The sequence below is a fragment of the Martes martes genome (genome assembly GCF_963455335.1).
Source record: "Martes martes genome assembly, chromosome: X".
In the NCBI taxonomy this organism is placed as follows: Eukaryota; Metazoa; Chordata; class Mammalia; order Carnivora; family Mustelidae; genus Martes; species Martes martes.
Genome location: NC_137897.1, coordinates 6,637,925 through 6,658,842, shown reverse-complemented (window position 1 = coordinate 6,658,842; position 20,918 = coordinate 6,637,925). Strand labels below are relative to the sequence as shown.

Genomic DNA, 20,918 nt, shown 5'->3' with positions numbered 1-20,918 from the left:
GGGAATGGCGTGCGTGTTTGCCGGCAACATATCGTTGACTAATGTCACCAAAAATTACTTGTACCACAGCAAGATCCGCCTCAAAGGAGAAAAAAAAAATCAGATCTACGATAGGTATCGAACCGAGAGCCCCTTCCCTTTTGGCAGCATATGAGCACAAGATTCTGAAAATTGGCTGAACGTCATGGCGCATCCACATTTAGTCATCACTTAATACAATTAAACCAACATTTACAGTGTCGACGCTTGCACAAAGCTCCGTGCCAAGCACTATGGTGGTAAAAGCAAACGATCCTGTTCTGAGCAGCTGCTATTAAATCATTCTTACATGAAGTGCCCCCGAGCACTCGACTCAACATTATTTCCGTTGATGTCAGGGTGAAATCCCATTGCCTATCACTTCCCGTTAGCGTTCGAAAATTGCACCCGCTTGGCGACGTCTCCCTCCACCACCATTCCCTTGTTGCCCGAACAGCATTTTCATCCTATCTCTTTGGGAGGGAGCCTCCCTTCTCTGTTGTCTGGCTGTACGTGTCTCTATCTTCTGCCCCATGGGTCAGCAAAGTAAGATCCTCGCCCCAAATGGAGCTTGCCACCTGTTCTTAGAAATCCGCTTGTATTGGCCAGCCACACTCTCCCCTCAGTGCGTCGTGTGTGCCGGCTTTGGCGTACCACAGTGCTGTGGTTACTGTGTGTTACTGTCTGGCCCTCTCTACAAAAAGTTGGCTGGCCTCTGCTTCAACATGTTGAGACATCCTTTCAGACAGCAGGGGTGTTGTATACTTTAAGGTTTTTAACCCCGACGGCTGTGCTTTTCCCCAGTCATTCAACCCATGCTGGAGTCCCACTGTGTGCAGGGCGCTGTTCCAGGCACTGGCGGGACATCCCTCAAAGAGCCGAGCCAAGTCTCTGCTCTTATGGAGCTTACCTTCTACTGGTGGGGCGGCGGGGAGGGATGATGGCTCCGTGGCCAAACTACTAGAGTATGTTGGATGACCAAAGTGACGGAGGAAGGCAAAGAGAGGCGGGGGAGGGGGGCGGTGGGGGGAGAAGGATCGCCGCGATGGTGGGGGGTAGGTGGCCATCTTGGTAACAGGGGAATCGGTTTTATGTGGGTTCACAAGGAGGGAACACTGCGGCAGAGAGTCACATGGATTCCAAAAACCTTGGGAGGGGGAGATGGGACGTCGTGCTTGGCGTGTTCCAGGCATCACAAGGAGGCCGTGTGCCCGGAGCAGAGCAAGGGCTAGCGTGGGTGGAAATGAGGTCACTGTCTGAGTCTGTTTTCTGGGGCTGGTTTTATTCTGCTGACTTGCTCCCTGAGTGAGATGGGAAGCCCCTGGAGGGGAGAGCAGAGAAGAGGCAGGCTCCGTCATGTTGGAACAGGATCTCCGGCTTCAGAGGAAAAGATTGCGGGTGGGGGCCGGAGTGCGCAGAAGGCAGGAAGCCATTCGGAAAGGTGTTGTGATAACCCAGGTGAGGCGTGATGTTGGCTGGCCCACGATCATAGAGCCGGGATGGCCAGAGCGCCAGATTCCGACTTCTCGAGCCAGCTCACTTAATGTCTCTTGACTCAGAAGTCAGCGTTTCCAGTGGGGTCAGCAGGGGAATCACCTCTAGAAATTGTGATTGCACCACACTGGGATGGGATGCCGGCACCTGCGGAAAAATACAGTCCTCCCAGCTCTCCAGACACCTTCAGGGCTCATCCCCGTGTGGGGATCTATGGGGAGGCGTTCTTGGTGCACCTGAGAACAAAGCAGACCCAAAGGGCGACGGTTGCCCTTTGATGGGAAGAGAGAAGAAACTCAGTTTAGAGATAATTCTGTTTTTCCACGATTAACCAGAATAACGATTAATAGGCAGACCCTTTCAGTTTCATCCAAGCCATCTCGTGGAAGGGGTGGGGAGGACCAAGCGGGGCTGGCAGGTCTCATGCCACAGCAGCCCGGCGGTTGCCGCTGCGGGTTGTGAAGACGTGAGCACGCTTTCATATTTCAAATCTCAGCTGCCTGTTTCTTCTCTGTCGTGCAGTTAATATTTGCGAATGGCTGAAGATCTGTTTAAGATACCAGGCTTCTATGAAGCCAGCAGCTCTTTAATTTTTAACAAACTCAGCATGCACTTGACACTTTTAATGATCAGTTCCCGTTCGTTCAGTTGACGGCAAGATGAGCGTTAGCTTAACCGAAGCCCCACATGGTATTTCTGAGGGATGCTATTTCAGAAAGGGGCAGCACGTTCTAGAAATCGCGAGTTTGGTAAATAAATGGGGGTGTGACTACAAAAAGGCCGATTGTCGGAATCACTGAACGGTAGCTGTGCATGTGAAGCCTTCCCATCAAGCAGGCCCATGACCCCCCCCGCCCCCCTGACCCCCGAGAGTGATTGGAGCCTGGTGTTCCCCTGGCTGAGCTGCACTGTTCTCCCACAGGCGGCCCTGGGCTGCGTCTAATATGCCTGCAGTTCCTCGGACCTCGGCTAATGGTCTTGAGAGGGAGAAGGTTCAAAGAGGCTTGGTTCCCAGGCCTGCTAATGAGCGCGAGACCTCTTCCCCGTTAATGAAGCGGGGTTTGTGTGCGATTCTTTACTCCTGCCCTTTTTGAAGGGAAGGCAGGCAAGGGTTCACAAAAGCAGCAGCCCGTCTTCATGGCACGGGGAGCGTGCAGCTGGGCCACCCGAAGGCAGCCTGCTGGGGAGCTCAAAGCTGGCGGAGCTCGAGCCCGGGGCCAGCAGGGCTCTGGGTGTGAGGCTGGACCTCCTGCCGGCCCGGCCTGTCGCTGGCTATAGGGACAAGCCTTTGATGGAACTCTTGGGGCCAGGAGGGCTGCACGGGGTCCCTCAGCAGCCCTTTCAAGCCTCCCCAGAGTAACGTGACTACTTTATTTATCCTGCTGCCTACACTGCAGCCGTGAGCCCGGGTAATAACTTCTCGAATGAATATCGAAGCCACGAAAATCCTTGTCCTAATTAACTAAATCGTTATTAGTCATTGGTACCCAGGCTCACCACAGCCACTGAAAAGGCCCGCAGATATTTTTCTCTGCTTCGCTCTGCCCACCCACATCCCACTGCAGGATTAAACAATAGAATTATTCAGGAGAGTAACGAAGGCATGCCAAAAAACACTGCCTCGATCACAATCATCTCCGTGAAAGTCTGTGTTTTTCCGCAAGAATATATTTTGGAAGCTGACATCCCCTATTTAAGCATTATCATTTCCGCTGAAGTCATGCGTTGGATTTCATGCACATTTCATGCCCATTTCCACAAGAAGCGCCTTTCTACTTCTCTGAAGCCTGCTGTGGTATCGTAGAGTAAAAAGTCCTTCAGATGCATAAACTTATTCACATGCAAGTTCATCAATTCAAAGTCATGAAAGACTCTAGTTCGTTAATTAACATTTCTACATTTTAATTCTCCACACAAGGTAAAACTTGGCCGTGACACAATGAGATTATTGTGATTAGATACAAATTATGGAAATTACAGTTTCAATAACTTGCCAGTCTGGAGTGAGACCTTTCAACAAACCAAAGTGTGAAAAAAAAAAAAAGAGGTTTTTTGTTTTGTTTTGCTTTGCTTTTTGCTGCTTTCGGTGACGGGAACTTCGAGAAAATGTTAGTCGGTACGCTGGCTTAGGGTGTTTCTCCCCGCCTCACTCCGCCAGCGAATAGAAAGAGAATTATTTGGAATGTACACACATTTACCCTTCCATGACCCGCGTTTGGAATTATTCTGAGATGCATTCAAAAGCTGACAGCTCCCCATGGCTGACCCCCTCGCGCCTAATCAAATCTTACGTTCCGTTTCCAGATAGCTGATCAGCTTCCTTGGATTTTGCTGATGACCCAGGAGAGCTTCGCCTGAAGATGGAAACACTGGAGTCGGAGCTGACCTGCCCTATTTGTCTGGAGCTCTTTGAGGACCCTCTCCTACTGCCCTGTGCACACAGCCTCTGCTTCAGCTGCGCCCACCGCATCCTGGTGTCACACTGCGCCACCAACGAGTCCGTGGAGTCCATCACCGCCTTCCAGTGCCCCACCTGCCGACATGTCATCACGCTCAGCCAGCGAGGTCTAGACGGACTCAAGCGCAACGTCACCCTGCAGAACATCATCGACAGGTTCCAGAAAGCCTCCGTGAGCGGGCCCAACTCCCCCAGCGAGACCCGCCGGGAGCGGGCATTCGACGCCAACACCATGACCTCCGCCGAGAAAGTTCTCTGCCAGTTCTGTGACCAGGATCCTGCCCAGGACGCTGTGAAGACCTGTGTCACTTGTGAAGTGTCCTACTGTGATGAGTGCCTGAAAGCCACTCACCCGAACAAGAAGCCCTTTACGGGCCATCGTCTGATTGAGCCAATTCCGGACTCACACATCCGGGGGCTGATGTGCCTGGAGCACGAGGATGAGAAGGTGAATATGTACTGTGTGACCGATGACCAGTTAATCTGTGCCTTGTGTAAACTGGTTGGGCGGCACCGAGATCATCAGGTGGCAGCTTTGAGTGAGCGCTATGACAAATTGAAGGTTAGTCCGATCCGCCTTAAGCCAACCCCTTTCTGCCAGCAAATGTCATGGAAATAAAAAGTGTATTCACTGCTAGCTGCACGGCAGGTGAAGGTTTTCTCTTCACCTTTGTTATCTGACTAGTTTTAGCACGATTTTTTGGCAGCCTGCAAATGTCGCACAATCAGGGTATCTTGTAAAAGTTGACTGCTGCTTGTAATGTTAGTGTTGTCGGGGTGAGGGCGAATTTGAAAAATCTGGGTCATTTTCAGTCCTTGCAGGGGAGAGGGAGAGAGGGGGAGAGCGGACGGGGGGCGGGGAGGAGAAGGAAAGAAGGGAGAGCAGATAAAAATCTGACTTTGGGCATTTGGGGGTATTTATTTTCTTCACTCATTCAGGAAAGCTAATTTCACTGGAACTGTACCTGTACCCAGTTACTCGCACAAACAAAAGGACAGGGGGAGGAATGCCTATAGCAAATGTGCGATTTCAGAGGACATGTGACCTTGTATTTCTTGTGTGAATGCTATCCGGCTTATTGGTGAGCTAGAGTGCTCTGACCGTCTCGGGTTTTGGCAAGGAATTCCTTTTCGTGTAGGCTTTTCCTTTGGTAACGTCACAGGTGAGACTCTTTGAACTTCACTTTTAACATGAAATTATTAACCTAACTCCGGCACGGGGAATGATAATTAATATGACTATATGTCAGATTAAAAATATCGCTCTCTAAATATGGATAGAATGCACCAGGGAAGAAATAAGTCAGGTCTCCAGATGTCTGTCGAACTTCAGGCGACGGTGGGTCTAATTACGGCAAACTCAGCCGAGAGTTTGCTCTAATAGTGAGATACCGCCCTCGCTGGTTAATTTTAGATCACAAGACGCCAATTAAAAGGAAAGGAAGTATAAATTAAGAGCTTTGAGTAAATATATATCAAAGCCCTTCCTCTCAGGAAAAACACACACCGCGTTGTTGAGCAAACAAAAAAATGAATCACATGAGTGAGAGTGTTACCACTCGGGGCACATCGACCCCTCTCACAAACGGTTCCTGTCACTTTTCCTCAGTGCGCTAATGGGTGGTTGTGTGTACTGGGAGCTCCGAGTTTATTCTGTGACGCTGGGATTAAGGGACCACACCTGTGATGTGGTCGGGCTCTTTCTTGAGATGCTGAGGGAAACTGGCGAGCTGAGTGAATCCTGCTATGGATGTCACTTGGGGAACAAAAGCCTCACCTGGCGGCATCTGTCACTTGTTAGCGTCCGAGGACTGTCGGTGCAAACCCATCTGTGAACTTGGAGAGGAAGTTAAGCCCGAGGATGTAGGTGCTGGGGACCAGGGGAGACGGATGCCGACTGGTTTTCTAGCGTAGTGCGCAGCCCTAGCCGAAAGCACACCTCGAGACATGATGAGAGCAAAGGCAGCGCGTGTGGGAACTGTGCCTCGGATGCTCTTCGGAAACTGACGTGGGCAGTCTGTCTCAGAAACCGAGGTGATCATTGCCGCCCCTTTTCGGTTGCCGGCAGGATGTTTAAGATGAGTGGACCTAGGTGTTTTTTGTTTTCCAAAACGCGAACGTGGTGGACGGCGGTCTTTTCCTTACCCCTCAAAATGTTCCTTTGACTGGATTAACACTGCTTTTTAATGATTGGTCGTTCAAACACCACAGTGACCGATGTTCAGTATTCAGCAACCTTCAGACTTGATATTTAAACTTGGTAGCCAAGTTCTCATTATTTGTGGGCTATCATAAAGGAGTTACTAATGATTTACAGAATGTCTTCAAATTTATGAGGACACACTGTCCTGCTCTAGGCTTTTGTGATGAAAATGAAACTCTTCAATTATGAGCCCTACGCACTTGTCTGATCAAGCCTGTGGGTTAGCGGTCGTCGATATGGTCACCAGAGGGCCTGACAGTTAGCAGTACAGTATATTTTATCTTCTATTACGGAAATAGAAGCATATAAACAGCACCCAGTACACCAAAGCACTTTTATAGCCACTCAACAAAATATGTTTATGAGCATTTATTTACCATCATTTCACAAAATGTGCTTATGAGCATTTAAACAGGTAACCTGCTAGCATTGCATGTTTGTCCTAAAACACGCCACTTACGTTAGAATAGAAAGATTGTAAGAATATATTGATGTTTCGGCTGTCTTGTGATATTTCAGTTATCACATATTTATGAACATATATGCTTTTTGTTTATTTAAAACCCAAGTACAACATGGACACTAATTTTTGAGGAAAGTAATATCATATTGAGAGGACCAAAACCAAGGAAAGGTATTTTCTGTTAATTATTACTTTGGTCTGAACAGCTGATGTGCTCTGTGTCTTTTTCTGTGGCTTTAGCATCTCGTACAGAAATAGATTTGTAACGATGTGGAAATATAAAGCATGGAGAAATGTGAGGGTGCTTTCCTTGAGAAGATAGTAGAGGTGCTCCACTTATTTGGCTATGTAAGGACGCAGGTGTCTCCTTTAGGAAAATGTGTTTGCTCTTGTGTTAGTAAAAGTCCATTATTTGGGTGGCTCAGTTGGTTAAGCATCCGCCTTCGGCTCAGGTCATGATCCTGGGGTCCTGGGATCGAGCCCCGCATTGGGCTCCCTGCTCAGCGGGAAGCCTGCTTCTCCCTCTGCCTGCTGCTCCCCCTGCTTGTGCTCGTGTGTGTCACCCCCTCCCCGGTCTCTCTGTCTCTGACAAAGAAACAAAAATACAATCTTTAAAAAAAAAGGTCCATTATTTGAAGATGGGAATTCTGCAGTGATTATGAAGAACAGTTATTTCTCGCACTAATCTTAAACTTTGGGGGTCACTTTTACTCGTATTAGGTCTCAGTATATATACACGTGCCTATGTAAAGAATTGGAATATACTTTTGTACATTACAACTCTCTTTCCGGACACAAAAGAAAAAAAAAGGCATAAAAATTCCAACATGTAGGATTCATGCAACTAAAATCTTCCATGTCATCTGAAATAGCACCGTGTCAATAATCTGGTGCTGTCAGACACTAGGCATTGGGAGGCACTCATAAAATATTGAAGCGAAGAGAAAATTAAACCAGCATTTCCTGCACTCAGTTTTAAGATAAAAAGAAGAAAGTCTTCCTGCCAAATGCATGTCTCTAAGTGGAGCAGGTCATAATGTGGACCTGCTTGTATCATTTTAATTGAATTTTCAGAAGGCTCTCAGTCCTCAAGTCTGGATTAAAAGTTTGATTCGTGAACCACAGAACATAGAAGAGAATTTAATAGAATGTATTACAGAGTTTTCAAGGAGTTACAATGCGGTGATTCCATTTTTTTCTATCCCAGCATACAGTGTGGGGGCTCTTGCTTCTTTTCTCTAGTTACAGCTATAAAAATACACAAACCGAGAAGAGTTGACCTTTCCTTGCCCTACAACTTTGGCAAAGCCCTACTTCAACTTAGCTGATGGTGAAGGTCCAGGCCATTGTTTTGCATTTGTGACTCCCAAGGCTGGCTCCAGGCGTTTATTTGTGTGATGCCCATTTCGATGGGTCGTCCCACTGGACTTTTGTCATCGTTTGATAAAGACTCCAATGAAAGTTCCACCTTCCTGCGTCGTCCTTTTCATCTGGAGGTAAAGGAGAGGGATTTTGCTCTTGGGTTTCATCTGTAGATTGTGAGCTTCCATCATTTTGAAAGTGCTGTGCTTTATTTGCATTTGGGAAAGTTGTTAGTGGATACGTGGCTAGACATTTTTTTTCTCTTTCCTTAGAATTTCTAGAACTTGTTTCTTCTTTGAAAATAGTAGCCTATATAGTACAGGTTCCAGTGAAAGGGGTGTGTGTGTGTGTGTGTGTGTGTGTGTTGCATGGTGTATCCCCGACTTGGACAGAGGCTGGCGATGCTTGGAACACCCTCCATTGTGCAGGCTGGACCCCCACCACAGGGAGTTATGCGGCCCCAAATGTCCATAGCGCCCAGGTCGAGAAACCCTGATCCCTGAGAAGAATTTAGTATTTAGCACTGTATTAATTTGCTCGGGCTGCCGTAACAAGGGACCACAAAGTGACCTAAAGGACAGATACTTACTATCTCACAGTCCTGGAGGCTGCGTTCCAGGCCTCTCTCCTTGGGTCCTAGGTGGCTGTCTTCTCTCGTCTCTTCATTCGGCATTCTCCTCGTGTGCTTGTCTTTGTGTTCGCATCTCCCTGCTTTATAAAGGACACCAGTCGTATTGGAGGAAGGAGCCACTGTACTCCGGTATGACCTCATCATAACTAAGTATATTGGCAGTGACCCTGTACCCGAGTAAGGTCACGTTCCGAAGCCCTGGGGGTTAGGACTTCAACATGTGAATTGGGAGACGGGGCACAATTCAACCCATAGCCATTACTGACTTCAGTGTATACCTAATTGTCTAGTCAACTGACCACATACTATCCCTCCATCAAGGATTTTATCACCTAAGGTTAGGCAGAGCCCTTTGGCTCACACCACCACATTACTCACCTAAGACTGACCACGGGGGCTTGCGGATCGTTAATTCTCAACAAATTCTTGTCAGCTGCTTGGCCGGTGATCGACTACAAACCCTGCATGAAACTTGAATTCATAATAATGTTGTAGGTATTCATCCTTCTGTAGGAAGAAACATTCTGTAAGAGAATTTCTAAATAAGAGCAGAACCAGTTATTACAGGATATTTTATTTTATCCACCTGGACGCGAACCAGTATCGTGGTCTATATTGCACTTCGTTGGCTTGAATGGTGTGGATTTTGAGAAACTGAGTCTCAACGAGTGGTGTTCACATGGGTTTCGTGCTACTGTGTGAGGGACACTTGGTAGACCCATCGTACCCATTGTTTCATTTATCCTCCAGTCAGTGGTAGCTGGCATCTAGGTTTTTTTAACAGGCCACCAAATAGTAAGCTCATAGATGCTTAATAAATGAACAGACATAGTCTCCTTCTTCATGGAACTTGTAGTCTAGTAGAGAATTCCAATCACGTAAACGTCTGTTGGTGGCGGAGGGAGGCCCAGCATGCCCAAAGCTGGGACACCAACCCCAAACCCGAGCACTAGAGAATGGCTTCCCAGAAAAGGACCGTTGCACCACCATTCCAAGCCTATTATTAGAAAACAGTATCGAATTTGCTAGATGTCTGTAAATTCCCCGGTATTAGTCATTCTTTTTTATTGTTATCTCAGATGACATCCCTTGTGCAACCCTATATAGTAATTCAAACCAGTTCACAATAATTCCAGGCTAGATTTTAATCTAAAATATAGCTATACCTTATGACGTTTTGCCACATACCAGTGGGCTATGTGGGTGAGTCAGACATATGTCTTGTAAAATGTTTTGGTTATATGGGGTCTCACCAGTTCTAACTGGGCCCTTCAAAATACAGTTCTGCTTGTGTTTCTTTCAATCTGCAATGTATGTTTAAAGTCCCCTTATGATAAAAATATGGTTTCCAAGTATTTGTAAGTTACGTTAAACCTATATTTGAATTTTCTTCATTTGGTACCAAAAGGATTTATGACACACAGAGTAAAAGAAAACATCTCCGAGGATAAGTTTTTAACAGTAAGCTTAAGGCCACATCCTTCTCCCTGAAGAATCTCCTCTCCCTTCCTTCACCTGCAAAGAGGAAGGTATTTTTGCCTGATGCTTTATTATTATTGGAATCGTTTGCAGTAAGTTTGACGAGTTCTGGAAAATGCACAGATAAGTATATAGTCATGTGGCTGTGTAAACACATGTAATTTTTGGGTACATTGCTTAATGTTCAAAAAACAGAGCTAACGATATACTTACGTGCATAGACACTTGGGAGAACAAAATAAAATATTTTACGTAAACCCTCACTGTTGTGCCTAGAACAGAGGAAGCCCGCAATATATGTTAGAACAAAACAGTGTCTCTTGGATACCAGGGGCTAGAATGGCGTGGTGTGATGGTAAGGTATGGACTTGGGAGGAAGACCGCCTTCCAATTATTTTATAATATAGCTTGTATTATTTGTGAGATAAGGGTCCATGTTGTTGCTTTAATGTGTTTTGTCATTTTGTTTCTAAAGCCCCTGGCAAAGGGCAGAGGCAGAACAGTGAATAAACACTTGTTGATGGACGTGTCCAGGATTGATGGGTTAGAGAGGTGTGTTTCGGGATTTGAAGGAGGAAGAGATGACTGGTCTTGAGTAGACAAGAAACCTTGCTTCGGGGTGGTGGGTTTTAAGCTGCCATGACAGATCGTTGGATTATGCATCAAAGTAGAGAGAGGCCTTCCTCAGGAGTGAGGCCAGCAGAGACCTGTTGGCAGGAATCTGCAAGACGGTTTAGAGATTCTAAATGCTGGCTAGAGCCTGGGGTGCCGACTGAGGGGCCAGGAGAGAGAATGTTGGAAGAATCATGTTGGGGGAGATTTTGAAAGCCATTGAATGCCAAGCTAAGAGTTGGGGACATTTTTACTCTTCTCTATGTGGTTAACACTGAAGTGACTTTGTTTTTGAGAGAGAGGCTGATGGAATGCATATTTTCTCAAGGTAAGGTCAAATGAACATATCCGCGTCCACAGAAGAAATAGAGGGGGAAAAGACATTCGCCTTTCTTTACAATTTATGGTCTCTTTTTAAAGTGACAAGGTGAAGTAGTATCATAGCTCAAAACCCACCACACTGTCAACAGAAACATGCAGCGGTGGGGATTCAGCATCCTGCCCGGGAAGATGAAGAAGAAACAGGAGGGTGTTATCGCCACTTGGCTCTTGGATCCAAGCATCAATGCGATTCTTTTCCTGCTTTCCTGGTGCAGCGCAACACATGGGGGATGACGTGTGCTAATTTCTTCCGACTCTTTGAGTCACTCGAAGAAGGGTGCCGTTCAAGCCTCTGAATGCCTGCCATACAGCTAAGTAATGTTTTAGAGCCAGAAGCAACCTTGGTGCACCCCTTGTCTTATCCCCCTTCTGCAGATGAGGAGTTGCGGGCCGAGAGCCGTCACAGGCATTGCCGCCGAGCACCCAGCAAGGTGCCTGCACCAGGGCTGGACACAGCCACTCTGTGGCCCGGTCTGTCCTGTGTCTTCCGCTCTTTCCTGCCGCAGCTGCCAGTGCTAGCACATGAATCTTGCCTCTCAGTGCTCTGGGCATCCCTGAGGCTCCTTTTGAGGCGTTGAGACTAAATACGGTGATTTTACAGTGCTTTGGAACACAACTGGCCTGAATATAAGCCACCATCATGGATGTAGGCCGATGCCTCTAGGACCACCAAAAAAGCTGCTTCAAGATATCTCATGCTGGGACACCTGGGTGGCTCAGTCAGTTAAGCGGCAGCCTTTAGCTCAGGTCAGGATCACAGGGTCCTGGGATCGAGTCCCGCATCGGGCTCCCTGCGTGGCGGGGGGTCTGCTTCTCCTTTTGCCTGCCGCTTCCCCTGCTTGTGTTCACTTTCTTTCTGTCTCTCTGACAAATAAATAAATAAAATCTTAAGAAAAAAAAAAAAAAGACATCCCTATGTCGTTATTTTTTACTGCTGCGCCAGTGTAGGCTGGGTTGTCTTGAGGGGCCGGACCTCATGTCAAGAGGCAGGTTCACAGAGATGGACCCCGGTGCCCTCAGGGACACCACAGAGAAGAGGATGCTCACGTGGAAACAAATGAACTGTTAATTGCAGCTTAAATGGGCTCATTCATTTCCCTCAGGGGAATTTTTTCCCTGAGTGTCTTAATATACAGATAACAATTTAATTTTATTTAAATATACAAGCTGAGTGAGTGTAAGTGAGGAGTATCTGTTTGTGCATGGTACTTGAATTCTGGTTGAAAAGTTTTGAAAGAATGCGATTCATCTTGGTGGTTCCAGAGTTAAAGCTAGTAGAATATGCAGAAATTACATTAACTAAACTGTTGGTTTTTTAGGGCTGAGATATTCAAAATTCTCCTTCCTTCCATGTCATTGACATGAATTAAGTCCTTCTTTTCAATACTGGATGAGTAATAAAGAAGACGTGAGTGGCCTGAGAAAGTGAATGTGGCTAAAGATTTTATTCATTCTCAATAGGTGATGTAAGTGTTCTGGAAAAATCTGATAAAATTGCATTCACAAAATCCACTTAAAAGTTACTCGCTTGATGCTTTGGACTTCGAGGCATGATACTTAAAGTCTTTGCATACCCGTGAGGATAGCTTTTCAGCTGACAGAGGAAACACATTTTGCATTTCTCATCAAAAAAGAAAATGCTTGTAAAGTGCCTACCGTGGTGATTGGCACATAGTAAGCGTTCCGTGAACGTGAGGTATTATTATATCTGGGCATTTACTGTTACAGTAAAGGCTTCATTGGTGTAATCCAATCGTGGATTTCCTGACAGTATCATAAATTACTCAGTGGTTATAGGGTCGATTTGTGTTTCTGGCTGACATGGGAAACTGAACAACCTTCAGGGGAATTATAATTGGGTGGAAACTTTGATTTGTCCTTCTTTCGAAACCAAGCTAGGTAGTAAAATGGACTTTTAAGAAGCAGCGAGTAGTAGACGGAAAGAGAGGGCTTGAAGAACAGGCACCGTTTTGAAGTCCAGTCCGTGGTGGATGAGCTAGTCTTTCACGCTCCTGCTTTTTATCTGATGGAATCAATACCACAGGTGTTGACGGAGGCCCTGTGGCAATTTCCTAGGAAAGAGAAGCTGGCCGAGGTGTCTGCCATGACTGTCACGTTTACAGACACGTAGAGACAGATGAGACGAATATAGATGACATGACAGGCAGGCAGCCCGGACCAGTCACAGGCTCCATCGGCCAGCTTTCTTTTCTGTCGTAGCCTGCCCTCGGTGGGTCAAGGAGGGACAGAGCGAGCTGGCCTGGGCTCTGTTAGCAGCTGTCTCCCTTAGAACCGGAAGAAGAGGCTCTGGTGTTGGCTAGGGCTGGAAGAGGAGGAAGGCTCTGGAGTTCAGGGGCTTGCAGAAGGGAGAGGCTCGAGACGCTTAGAGCCCCCGCATTGTAGTGACCCTGAACTCGTTCTTAAGTGTTCTCCTTCTGTGTCCCCGGGACAGAATGCATAGAACAGCTGTGTTGTCATCCGCCTCCTCCCTTATATCTTCTTTACATCCTAGTGGTGGGGGCAGGGGGGGAATCAGGAAAATAAGGGTTTTTATTCACATCAGTATAAACTAGGTTATTATTACTAAAACAACATGGGAATCGTGAAAAGCTTCTACCCCGTTTGTGCCTTTATAAATGATCTCTTCTCCCCATCTGCTTTATCAAATCCTACTTAAAAAAAAAACAAACCCTTATTTATTCACCCAATGACTGGTTGTTTGTAGCTAATGAGATCATCACTGGGCAAACTCTGGGAATGCAGAAATGAATAACTAAGATAAGTCCAGATGTAATTATAACACGTGATAGGAGTGTATAAAAGGACTATGAGAAGAATTCTATGAAATCAATCCGTGAGATAGTTTTTAATCTGATCGGTCGTCAGAAATCGCTGACTTCGGTGTCGCTGTCTGGAAATGGTCTAATTCCAAAAGCTGAAGGGGAAACACATTTCTGGGGAAGACACCGTCCAGCGGCCACATACTAACATTCGCTCTGTGCATTCCCTTGGGGCGGCAGGTCACAGCCAAAGCTGAGGGCTCCGATCCGTAATAAAATCTGGGCCAGACCCTTTCTTATTAAAGGTCTGCTCCTCACGGGCTGGACCGTTAGCGCTTCTCACGTGCTTTTCCTCCGAGGTCTCCGTGTCCTTCCTGAGCAGGGCTCCCAGGTCAGGTAAATATCAGGCTCGGAAGCGGCTGACGTCGTTTCCGCTCTGAAGGGGCCCATCTCTAGGAAGACGTTGTGAGAAGCGACTGGAGGAAGTGGTGGTGTGTTGCCAAGCCAGCTGGCGGGGGTTTTTTGTTTTTTTTTTTAATGAACTTAGGCGTTAGGCTGAATATCCTGGCCTGGTAGGGAGGTTTATTCCTCCCTCCTTTGACCGTCGACCTGGCTGTCCAGACCTCTGAAAGATCTAGGAGACCTCGGGTACTTGTAGAAGCCCCACCTGAGGAGCTTGGAGGGAGATGCCCCCCAAGGCCATCATGCTGCCTCCCCGCCTCTAGAAGAAAGTCTTGTAGGCCAAGGCTGGCCGGTAGCAGGGAGAGGGAGTGAGCCTTCAAGATGCTGCTCTAAGTTGTTTTGAGATGTGGTTCGAGGGTATTTGTTGACTCAACATCCAGGAGCAGCTATTACCGGGAGTGATGACTAGCACTGGTAAATCTCCAGATTGATAGTTTGCAAAGCACTCTCAAGTATTATTTGATCCTTGGAACAACCGTGTGGGAATGATGATACCTGCTCATTAGGGATCTCGGGGGGATTAAATGAGATAATGTAGGGCCGAGTGTCTAGCCCAGAGTCTAGTGGGTGGGAGAAGCTTGGTACCGAGGAACCTTTTTAATCATGCGGAGCACGAGGCCACGAGAAATTAAATAACATAACCATGGTTAGAGAAATCAAAGTTTGGGGGCTCATTCCCAGGGAGCCCATTTTGCCCCTAATTAATCACCACCTGTGATTAAGACTGAAAGAACGATGGCTCAAATGTGCTACGCTTCGAAAAAAGCAGTGACGAGGAAAAAGAGCTCGGGTGATGGAGAGATGAAGCACTTTTGCCTTTCCTTTTGACACCAGGGCTCCCTGGACGGAGCAAAGAAATTTCCTTGAATGTGGTGACTGTGATTGAAGATGATCTGTTTTCCATCCTGATAGAAATAAAGAAGAAAAATAGAAAGTTGGAATATGGAAATCCATGTGGAATAATTTCTACGTATTTATAGTAATGCTGAGTTATTCAAAACTCACCAGTTCCTCCATATGTAAGTGTTAAATGAAGGAATGAACGAATCTCCTGACGGTCCCTAAATTCATTTCATCACTTGAAATGTGGTGATTTATTTGCCCTGGTTAAAAATGTAAATTTAGAGTCGCAGTCTACGAGTTTGACATTTCAACTCTCTTAAGAGACCTCACCGAGTCCTTATTCATATTTAGTTATTCTTGGCAAAGCACGGATGCAAATAAAAATGGTCACTACCATTTTTATGTTAGTTGTGTTCATTAATAAAGCTTTTTGATCTATTATGCATTCCTCTCTCCATGATTGCTTATCAGTCGGAATTGTAGGCTTGCTTAAATTCATTTCTTAGACCAGAATGTCTCAAACACAAATGTACGTGGGAACCACTCGGGGTCTTGTGATTCAATGCGGATTCTGAGTCAGCAAGTCTGAGACGGGATTGGAGTCTGATGGCAACTTGTGGCTTGGCCTTGCAGTTTTTAAGTTGTGTGCCTTTAGGTGAAGGAAAAAAGCAAAACTAACTTCTCCGAGCCTCATTTGCTCCTTGGTCAAACAGGAGGTAATAATTCCGAATGAAATCCTGTAACACTTGGCCCTTGAGAAGCCTGGGACGAAGGATAGCGGCTCCCCTCTCCATTCCTACTGTGACTCCCTGAAGACTTCCATCTTCCCCTCCTTTACTCCAAATTTTAAGCCTCTTTCTGTCGTAATCAAAACAATACAGGTTTTTCTGAGAAGGCAGATGATGTAAAGTTTCTGTAAATACAAGCGAATAACCTCCTTCCTCAATCCCCCATCCCTTCCTCTATTGATTCCACATTATTCTGAAAGGACCCAACACTAGGCTCCCTGAGGGTTTCTCAAGCTCCGCTTTTAATGAAATTCCCTTATCTCAGACTTTCCGTATTGTCTTTAGCCCCCCTTCCTAATTACATAGCATTTGGCATTATTTTATAAACATTCTCGGGGCACAAGCCTTCCCGGCCCGACCATTTGTCCATTTCTCAAGCCCGGTGACTGTATCTTACACAGCCCCTTTGTATTGGATTACTCATTTTTCAATGACTACAGCGTTTTTGAAAGCTACAAGGTATTTTATCAGTAGTAACTACTTGTTGAAACAAATGGAACGGCCCATAATAATTTAATCAGATGATAGTCTCCACTGTGTTGGTAGAAAGTGCCCATCAGATAAAAAAGGAAAACCATACCTAGCCCACCAGCCATTCTTTTGAATTTTGAACGCATAAGCGAGTGAAACACTGCCTTTCAGGGCCCTACATTCATTTCTGAAACTACAAATTGCTCCCCAGTGATTTCTTTCGAGAAAGTCTTATGAAGAGACTGTTTGATTTTTTTCTTTTTAAACTTTATTAGCTCAGGCAGAGGTGATGAAACATTTGTCATTCACAAGGGGTAGGATAAACTAACTAGTATGTATATGTATACTTTTTGTGTGTAGATTTTGTCCTCTGCTGCCTCAGAACAGTTCTCTTTAATTCCACTTTGAGGCAGGATACTAAGAAATTGCGATTTGCTTAGGGGGTGAATTGAACAGTCCACAGCTGCCTCATCCTGGCTACCTGTGAGGCAAGGGGGCCCATGCTGGCATCTGGGGGGTCAAGGTCAGGGATGCTGCTAAGCATCCTAAATGCACAGGAAAGCCCCCCCACCCCCACAGCAGAAAATCACCCGGCCCCAAATGCTGGAGCCAGGACACCCTTGGATTGACCCAAAGCGTCTTTTTTTTTTTCTTTAAGATTTTATTTATTTGACAGAGACCACAATTAGGCAGAGAGGCAGGCAGAGAGAGAGGAGGAAGCAGGCTCCCCGCTGAGCAGAGAGCCCGATGTGGGGCTCGATCCCAGGACCCTGGGATCATGACCTGAGCCGAAGGCAGAGGCTTTAACCCACGGAGCCATCCAGGCGCCCCTGACCCAAAGTGTCTTTGCCAGTGAGACAAAGGGAAATGCTCAGCTTCGCTCTCAGAGGCGTTGACTTATCTGTGTGACCTCCAAAACCAAATCTCTTTGGACATGGGGGAAACTCAGCCTCGCAGAACCCCGCTTCCCCCACCTGTGGCTGCCCCGAGTGGCCCCACCTGTGGCTGCCCCGAGTGGCCGGCTAGCAGCGCCGCAAGGCTCTCTGCAGGGCGGATTCCCCCACCCCAGGCCCCCAGCCCGACTGGAGCAGTCTGGGCCCGCACGTGCCGTCCTTCGGGCTGTCTCAGCAATATTTAAACCTCTGCAAGCTTATTAAATATTCTTTAATCCCTTCCTCAAATATGACTGAGGTGCACTTGACATTATCTGCTATCCCATAGATTTCCGAGTCATTGAGGCTCACGTTCGGGGCGACCTTCCAGGTGTGGCTGTCTGTGTCGGAGACAGCCTGGGGCTTTCAACCAAGCGGGAAGTCTGCAGAGAACGGGCTGGCGGCTGAGATATTTTTCCCCCAAGTGGCTTACATTTGATGTATAATCGTTTTAATTGGGATACATTCAAGGTGAATTATTTCCACAGTTCAAAAGTTACTCAGTAAATCTGTTAGTCTATTTTAAATCTATCTTCCAAAGGAGCTGTTTATATTTCTAGAGCTCTGCATCTTTATCTGCAAAACTGTTGATTCTCAGCTTCTCAGATTGGAGGCTTGGAATGTGAGTCTCGGACTCAGACATGAGTCGTCAATGTCCACCTCATTTCTAGGGACCTGTTCCTGCAGGCCGACACGATTTATTCCACAAGAGGGTCACATCGTGAAAGCCCTGACCTGGGAGCACCTTCGTTATTGTCTAGCCCCGTGGTTCCTGTCCTGGCTGCACATAGACCACCTTGAGTGGGGTGCCCAGCCCAGTGCAACGAGATCCTCTGGGTTCCAACTCAGGCCCTGGGATTTTCCGAAAACTCCCCCAAGTGATTCTAACATGCAACCTTGCTGGAAAAAATTTCAGTCTTGCACAGCCTCTCAGTTATGAATGGGGAAACTGAGGACCAGATGAATTCATCGAGGCAGGAGTCTACAAACACCGTAAGAGCTAGCTACTAAATATTGTCAGCTTTGTGGGCCGTCTGGTTTCTTTTGGAACCCACTCAACTTGCCTTAGTGTGAAAGCAGCCACAGACAATGCTCACATGGGTGGGCGTGGCTGGCCAGTTGGGACCACGGGCTGTAGTTTGTCACCCCCTGGTTTGGGACTCACAGCTGGTTAGTGGAAATCCATATGCCAGACCACAAAGAGACCGGCATTCGGGAAATGTTCTTCCATTTGATGTCGTCTTCCTGTTTGAGGCAGGGTCTAAAACACACCCAATTTGTGTAGAAGTTAAAAAAGTGCCCTTCTGTAAGTTAACATAGGCCTCCTCGTGTACTCAGCCTACCGCCCAGAGATTTTCGTTACTTGTGGTCTCATAGGAGGTCTTTGTGTTGAAAATACTTAGCAAATTTAAGATGATGATAATTTTCACAGTGTCTCTGTTTTACTAAAGGAATAGGCCAGTCAACACGATTTCTATCCAAGAGATATTTTCATCTGGAAAGTCAGAAAATGATTTCTTCTGAATAACTCTGAGCAAATGAGTATTCAGTCAAATAGCTAGAGATGCCTCCTTTGGAGGCCTTGGGAGTGACCGTGGAGTAAGGCCAAGGTAGAGGACATGAAGCCATCACAATTAATGTGGAGAGTTATGTGTTTGGCTCTGAGCACAGTGCTGGTCTGTTTTGCTGTTTGCGGAGCACTTCTTCCAAAATGCACTCATAAAAATCAGTTCCTTGGGAGGTTCAAAAGCCATTGAATCTGGCCTTTTTTCTTGGAGACTGATTTACCTGTATTTGTTAGTTACCTACTTGTCTGTATTTTTTTTGAAGATTTTATTTATTTATTTGACAGAGAGAGATACAGTGAGAGAGGGAACACAAGCGGGGGGAGCAGGAGAGGGAGAAGCAGGCTTCCCGCAGAGCAGGGAGCCCGATGCGGGACTTGATCCCAGGACCCTGGGATCATGACCTGAGCCACCCAGGTGCCCCTACTTGTCTGTATTTTTCAGAGAAGATTATTCTATCTCTTCCATTTTGTGTCTAAAGAATACATTTAATAAAAGTGCTTAAAAAATCAGTTGTATTTACAACGATAAAATGGCTTTCTGTCATTGATTTCTTTGAATGGATAAACACTAGAGGTGGTGAAACAAAATGAAATTTGTCTCCCACAGGAGGTGTCCCTTATCCATCTCTATGACCACCCCCCTTTATGGTGCCCTCTCCCGGTGATGCCCCCTCTCTGCTATGCCCCCCACAGATGTGACGACAGCTGTATGGAAGTTCGCTTTCTCCACTTGGCTTACTTCATACTACTAAAACTTCACTGCTGCCTTAATCTTTGATTCTCAGGGCTCAGGGAGAATCATTTTTCCCCGTGCTGTTGAGAGTTATATAGCCCTAAGTGATTTTATGAAAAAAAGTGTTGCAAAAGAGTGTTCTAGAAGGTGAGTGATGTGAGTTAATCCCATGCGTTTCTTCTGACAAGGGAGTGTTAGGTGATAAGACAGCTGCTGAAGGTTGAGCCGATCCTTGTCCAGATAAGCTCTGCACTTGAGGTTGTCTTTGTGGGATGGACAACAGGCATAGAAAATGTTGTAAAAAGTAGGTTTGTTTCCCACTATCATCCAAAAAAAAAACCACCCAAAACCCAAAACCCAGCCCAGCTATAAAGAAGACAGAGTGTGGTCATTAAGCGCCACTGACCCCTTGAATGATGATTTATGAGTTGCTGAACTGAAGATAATTTTCATGAAACCACAACATTTCAGAACTTGTTTTTTTCCCCTAAAGTGAAGCAATTGTTCTTCCTTTTAGTGTTTCAAAATGTTGGTTTGTTTGTTTGTTTTTGCTGTTACTGCTTAAAGAATAACTATTATTTAAAAATACTTTAAAAATATTTCCTAAGTAATAAATTCCATGCAGTCAAAGACAACGAGCAGAGAGCATAAAGCCAGAACATTTTCAGGCGTGCCCCAGACGGGCAGGATGGAGGAAGCAGCCTCATGGGTCTTGGCCATTTCTCTTGTAAAGTCTTCAACTCCCATGGGAAGTCCATGTAGGACATGCTATTGTTTGGGAGTTCCATTTAAAATCCACTGGCAATATTCAGTATTTTTTTTTTCAGTTCTGGAAATCTAAAGTGCAAGCTTTTTCAAATACAGAGTTTACTCCGGCAGCCAATGCTGCCAAGCAGAGCTAACAAAGGAAAAAATTAAGAAAATATAAGTAGGAGCATCGTGACTGCAAAGTGATAAACAGAAGTTTTTATTTTTTATTTATTTATTTATTTTTTAAAAAGATTTTATTTATTTACTTGACAGAGAGAGAGAGAGATCACAAGTAGGCAGAGAGGCAGGCAGAGAGGGTGGGGGAAGCAGGCTCCCCACCGAGCAGAAAGCCCGACGCGGGGCTCGATCCCAGGACCCTGGGATCATGACCTGAGCCGAAGGCAGAGGCTTAAGCCACTGAGCCACCCAGGCGCCCTAAACAGAAGTTTTTAAAAGCAGCAAAAGAAAACCACCGCAGCCTTGTTTGGGAG

General features: G+C 46.2%; 1 protein-coding gene across 3 annotated transcripts in view; it reads left to right on the top strand.

The window, feature by feature from the left end:
* Positions 1–3,872: 3,872 nt before the first annotated feature.
* Positions 3,873–20,918, top strand: part of MID1 (midline 1) — a gene marked incomplete at its 5' end in the record, with an annotated part of 104,088 nt that continues 87,042 nt past the window's right edge. For 2 of the 3 annotated variants that reach the window (XM_080795607.1, XM_080795606.1), the window contains one exon: positions 3,873–4,532. In XM_080795607.1, coding sequence (XP_080651733.1) covers positions 3,873–4,532 — 660 coding nt within the window. The remainder of the gene's footprint in view (positions 4,533–20,918) is intronic. The other variant, XM_080795608.1, reaches the window with a different exon arrangement.